At 53.5% G+C, this 1,872-nt stretch overlaps 1 protein-coding gene across 1 annotated transcript; it reads right to left on the reverse strand.

Annotated features, from left to right (window-relative positions):
- Positions 1–219: 219 nt before the first annotated feature.
- On the reverse strand, positions 220–1,619 carry nog2 (noggin 2). The gene has a single exon (XM_080206109.1). The coding sequence runs from the start codon at positions 1,025–1,027 to the stop codon at positions 383–385; it is 645 nt and encodes a 214-aa protein (XP_080062235.1). The 5' UTR covers positions 1,028–1,619; the 3' UTR covers positions 220–382.
- Positions 1,620–1,872: the final 253 nt, after the last annotated feature.

Consider the following 1,872-nt stretch of genomic DNA (forward strand, 5'->3'; position numbering starts at 1 on the left):
CTAGGCACATGGCAGTAAAGGCAGTTATTAGGATTCAGTGAATGGAAACCCAGGCTAGACTTGTTCGGAGCTCCTGATAATTCTCAAAGTCAGCGGTCGGGGCCCGCAGTGTGAAGTACGAATATCCCTTTCCTCTGAGTTGAGCTTCATTATGGTCCGTTAGTTCTCCCCCCACCACCACCCCCCACCCCCCACCCACCCACCCCAACCCCCCAAAAATCCATGATTTTCTGCAACTTTAAATCTCATTGTGTTATATAGATACAAAGCTGGCACTTCTTTAGAATGGATATATAAAAATAGATTTCACTATAGGGCGTTGTTATACTATAGACCATCTGTATATAGGATTCACCCAGTCTGCATGAGAACACTTCTCCCTTTAACAGGAACACTTGCACTCGGAAATGACTGGGTATTGGACAGGTATCCACGTGCAGTACTTAGGCTTTGACCATCCTTGGCAATACCACCTTAAGAAAGTCTTGCTGATAGATTTGACAGGTTTACACAGCATCCCTTCAGGGAATGAACAGGACCTCTCGTTGTAACAGTTCCCTTCTTTAACAAACCGAGGCCAGAAGCGGCCTCCCAGGTCCTTCCAAGTGTACATCACCGGACAGTATGTGTAGGACCAAAGCCATTGCTGAAACTTCCTTCTGGCCTTTTTGCCCAACTTCATTTTCCTCCCATAAGGGGTCTCAGACAAATCCAACCTCTTGATGTCGTTGGGCATGGCGCCCAAGGGTTTGAACCTGGAATTCGGGTCCCGGGACGGAGAATCGTCCAGTTGGGGCAGAGTGATGGACATGAAGTTGGGATCGAAGTGACTGCCGAGCTTCTTCCGCAAAGTCCGTTCGTCCAGATCGTTGTCCTTGGGGTCGTTGTCTGGGTCCGGGTGTTCGATAATGTCCACCACGGGCAAACTGTCACTGGGGACGGGCCGGAGGTGTAGATAAGGCTGGCAGAGTCCGTGCTGCAGTAGCAGCATGCAGAAACAGCTTAACATATACTGTGGCAGCTCCATGTTTTAAACGGGCCAGTTCGCCGAGCCCAGAGGTTTATAAATAGGCAGCAAAGCGAGCAGACTGATACTTTTAATAGAACACACTGGGCTTTGAATGACGGGCACGTACAGGACGTGCTGAGGTTTAACTTTGCTGCCGGATTAAGCTGATGTCTCTCGCAGTCTCTCTCTCTCACTCGCCTCCTTTCCCCTCTTGGCTTTTTACACCGAATCCACCTCCAGAAAAGTGAAAAGTTCCAGAAAGCTGTCCCCCTTTTTCCAGCTTCTTTACCCCAAAATTCACGTCGGGTTGCAGCCAGTCGCCATGGCAACGGCAGGACTCGCTGCCACAAGTTGTCTAGACGGGATGACAGGAGCCGGAGCCCGGGAGAGAGCGGGGCGGCTCCGGGAGAGACACCCAGCCCGGTCCGGGGCCGGCTCCGGGGGCTCCACTCCCGGGCTGAGCCGGCGTGTTGCCTGTCTGCCCGGGAGACTGTCAGCGGCGATCCTGGACTGATCCCGGTATTGATCCTGGTGTCACTCCCGGTGCTGATCCCGAATTTGACCCCGGTGCTGATCCCAGTGTAGAGCCTGGTGTCGATCTCGGTGCTAGTCCCGGTGTGGCGCTGACTTTGTCCTCCCTCCTGCTGCTCCCGCACTGATGTCGAGGCTCAGGCTCCAGGTTAAATATCCCTGTCCCGGAGAATTCCCGGGGCTGGCTCCTCGCTCCTGATTGACATCTTCCCCCGCCCTCCATCTGCTCCCACCCGCCTGAGCCTTCAAACTGCTTAATCCGCATCTTCCAGACTTCTGAAACCCCAAACCCGCAACCTCTTCACTCCCCACCCCCAAACCTGCATCCTCCC

This window comes from Carcharhinus amblyrhynchos, chromosome 18 (genome assembly GCF_965287045.1).
Source record: "Carcharhinus amblyrhynchos chromosome 18, sCarAmb.v2.hapA, whole genome shotgun sequence".
NCBI classification, from domain to species: Eukaryota; Metazoa; Chordata; class Chondrichthyes; order Carcharhiniformes; family Carcharhinidae; genus Carcharhinus; species Carcharhinus amblyrhynchos.